The sequence below is a fragment of the Aplysia californica genome, unplaced genomic scaffold, assembly GCF_000002075.1.
Source record: "Aplysia californica isolate F4 #8 unplaced genomic scaffold, AplCal3.0 scaffold00365, whole genome shotgun sequence".
Classification (NCBI taxonomy): Eukaryota; Metazoa; Mollusca; class Gastropoda; order Aplysiida; family Aplysiidae; genus Aplysia; species Aplysia californica.
Genome location: NW_004797635.1, coordinates 795902 through 799408, shown reverse-complemented (window position 1 = coordinate 799408; position 3507 = coordinate 795902). Strand labels below are relative to the sequence as shown.

At 41.9% G+C, this 3507-nt stretch overlaps 1 protein-coding gene across 1 annotated transcript in view; it reads left to right on the top strand.

Moving 5' to 3' along the window:
- Positions 1-2096: 2096 nt before the first annotated feature.
- LOC118478097 (ATP-dependent 6-phosphofructokinase-like) overlaps positions 2097-3507 on the top strand; it is a gene marked incomplete at its 5' end in the record, with an annotated part of 6367 nt that continues 4956 nt past the window's right edge. The window contains 2 exon segments of the mRNA XM_035971042.1: positions 2097-2208; positions 3310-3475. Coding sequence (XP_035826935.1) covers positions 2097-2208; positions 3310-3475 — 278 coding nt within the window.

Sequence of the window (3507 nt, the reverse complement as noted above, 5' to 3'; positions counted from 1 at the left end):
CCGGGGGGCGGTGCTACTGCCTGAAGAATCTTTAGGCCATTCCTAAAGGAGGGGACATTAACATGTTCTTGTGCTCAGTAGAACTGTGAATGGGCGGATTCATCAGTGTTATGCTCATAATTGTGCCTGAACTGCAAAAGGGAACTGGAGGGTTTTTCTTCTCCTAATCCTTACTATCATCATTTTTCCTCAACTTCTTTTGTATGTTTGTCACACTCTTGTGACCCGCTATTTCTAGGGTGCCTTGATAGTCGAAGCAGACTTTGTGCTGTTGAAGCTAGAGAGGTGAGCAGAGTAAGCCTAATTCCCATGTTGACATCCACCCCTTGGCGCTTATATGGCCTTATTATTTGCGAGCACGGTAAAACCTCTTCTAAAACTAAACTAAAAAACAAACAAAACAAAACAAAAAACAGCACAAAAAAGGGTATATTCGATAAATATTCACCCCACACGGGAATCGAAGTCGGCGCTTCTGTGTGCAATGGCGAAGCATCTTACTGCTACATCACATACGCCTGTGCGTTGCGTTTAAAGTTATAAGATCGTTTTCAATAGACGCAGGTTTATGAAGTAAAGTAATCGTTGGTTAATTTTGTGACTTCGCCTGAAGTCTTCTCAATGGCCAGTAGTGAGAAACTGTATTTGCAATAGGTGTCCTTGAATACATGATTTTTAAATCCACTTTTAGGTCTTGGCTTAATGTTTGAATTTACAAGGCAATTTTTCTGTAATTCAGATATTTGCGACGTGTAATATTTGTCGGCTCATTATGTCTTTCGATTGGCAAAGAGTAAAATTATTTTTTTAAACCCCACTACTCTCGACTTATCCAATCTCACATGTTAAAAAATGTGTGTCTTGAACACTTTTGTTGAAAACACCGTAAAGAATCAGTGTGGGCGTTGTTTTGTTCGTTTTAATTGAAGGAGTAATAGTGGTTTTATTTGCAGCTTTAAAAAGTGAAATAACTGTAGGTTAATGTATTGTGCTGTAGTGATCTTGTGCTGTAGTGAAAACATCACTAGTCAGTTGACAAGACAATGGACGCTCTGTGTTTCTCTCCGGAAACTGGCGAAGAGTGCCATTCCTTAGAGCACTTTTCAATGGAATGTTGTTGTATGGGTTTAAGGCCCCTATCAACACAGAAAGGTTATTTCAAAGGCGGGACATCCGAAGGCAACGTCCATCTCCAATAAGACCTGACAAAGAGGGTAGAGATCCTTGAAACCTCACTAAAGAATCCAGGTTTAAGAGTATTCTTATTCTGTTGGGTGTTCAAACTAGGACCATCCGCAGCGCAGTCCAGCAAGCGACCAACTGAGCTATAGCTAGGCACGCTTGTCTTTAAAATAAGGAGTAAGACATCTTGTCAATTGAATGCACACCGATCATGCAAAACAGCTGGTGAGTGTGTTTTTTTAATACCTGCAAGCGCACTCAGAGCTCAAAGAATTAGTGAAGCACCTTTCTATTCATTGTTGTTCAAGATGAGCCTTCTTTAAATGTGAAAAGTTTTGCATCCTTCCTGAAAAAAACGGACCTTAAAAAAAAACAACAACCCAAAAATCACCCAAAAACAATATCAACTACAGTCCTGTACATTATGCAGTGTAAACATAGTTTTACAGACAGACTCATAGACGTGCATTATGACATCCTTGATTGTGCACTCTGATGTGAGTTCAGTATAAACCGCGCTACTTGATACAATTTAAGACATATAAGGACAAATGGGGAAGGGTGCCCTTCAAACTCGATGATTACAGCGAGACTGGTGTTATGGAGCGCACGCACGCCCATTTCGGTTGAAAGCAAAAAGTGGCATCCATGCCAGTGGACGGTCTAGTAGTACATGTCTATGCGATTGAAATAGTTCCAATTGTACTACATTTTGCCCCCCCCCCAAAAAAAAAACAAAAAAAAAACTAACATCAATACAAGTACATCAATAAATCAATACATCAATAGATAATCAGACTAATGAATAAATTAATTAAATAATGAATTAATTAATTAATTAAATAAAGCAGACAAATACGTTTTCAAAAGTTTTTAAAAAATGGAGTTCTTGAGGTCACCCCTGTCCTCCCCAGAGCGTATCGCCAAAGCCATCAAACAGCTGGACCTTAGCGGCATCATTCTGCTTGGAGGCTTCGACGCCTTTGAGAGTCTACATCAGTTCTGGCAGGCCAAAAGTGAACACAGGTGAACTAGCTCGTTGTTGTTGTTGCTTTTATTGTTGATGTTGTTGTTGTTGGGTTTTTTTTCCCTTAATGGGCCTGGTGTACTCCATGAAGAAATCTTCGAGGGAGAGCGAGGCTCTTTTTCGGCTCCATTGTCATTATACTCAGAGGCACCTCCACTCGTCCAAATAACTCCATTCGAGTTGCCATTGTTACCCCATTGGTTGTGGCTGTCTTCCCTTCGTGAAGGGAACGGCTAGGGTCCGAACAGCTTGCCACTTTGAGTACATGCTGTTGTTGTTGTTGTTGTTGCTGTTGTGTTGTGATAGCGCTGTTGTTGTTATGTTACAGTTTTTGCAAAGTTGTTGCAATTGCTGTTGTAGTTGTCATGGTGCTGTTGTTGATAAGTTTTTGTAGTTGTTGTTTTTTGTTGTTGCTGTTGTTGTTGTCGTTGTCGTTATGTTGCAACTGATACTACATTTAAGACATTCACCTCAATTTAAGAAATTGCAATTTTTGAAAATAAAAATATTGGCTTAGTACATCACATTTGAACAGCTGGCTGATAATCTAATTTCCTCCTGGGGCTCTCGTGGTCTAGAGGTGAAGGTGTTGGCCTCTCATTCAAAGGTCCCGGGATCAAAAACGGGTAGTGACTGAAAAAAAATTCTTCTCTAAAATTGCCTCATTTCACCTCCTTTCCTGTTCTCTAGCAATGTTCTGTCGTCTGCTTTCGTCTCCACTTTCTGACCCACTCCTTCACCTCCTTTGCCCCCTCCTCTGGGCTCCTGAGTCTTTCTGCAGCCTTTCTGCTGCTACTCCTTGGCTCCTTATTACTGCTGTCTTTCTGCCACACCCCTGATTTTCTGGTAGGAAAGATCTACACCTAGCCTTTTCGGACACGGGCGAAAAATCTCGGAGGGCCCCTTGTGCAAGTTGCGCTTGTTAAAGATCCATTGGTGGTCTAAAATCGATAAGAGTAGGTTTTGGCCGCCACCCTGGCAAAATTCGAAATTTCCTACCAACTGAAAAAGTTAAATGTGTCCCGCTCGCTCGTTTGACCTTACGCAGTTGCGAGCGCCGTAAAAACACTTACCAAACAAACAAATTTCCTCCCCGCTAGAGAGCTGTGTATCCCGATGTGCATGGTCCCAGTGACAATAACGAACAACATCCCCGGCACCGAGTTCTCTGTGGGCGCCGACTCCGCCCTCAACGAGATAGTCAACTACTGTGACAAGATGAAACGGGTGGCCCGGGGCAGAACCAACTGTGTCTTCGTTGTTGAGGTGTGTAAGTGTGTGTGTGTGTGTGTGTGTGT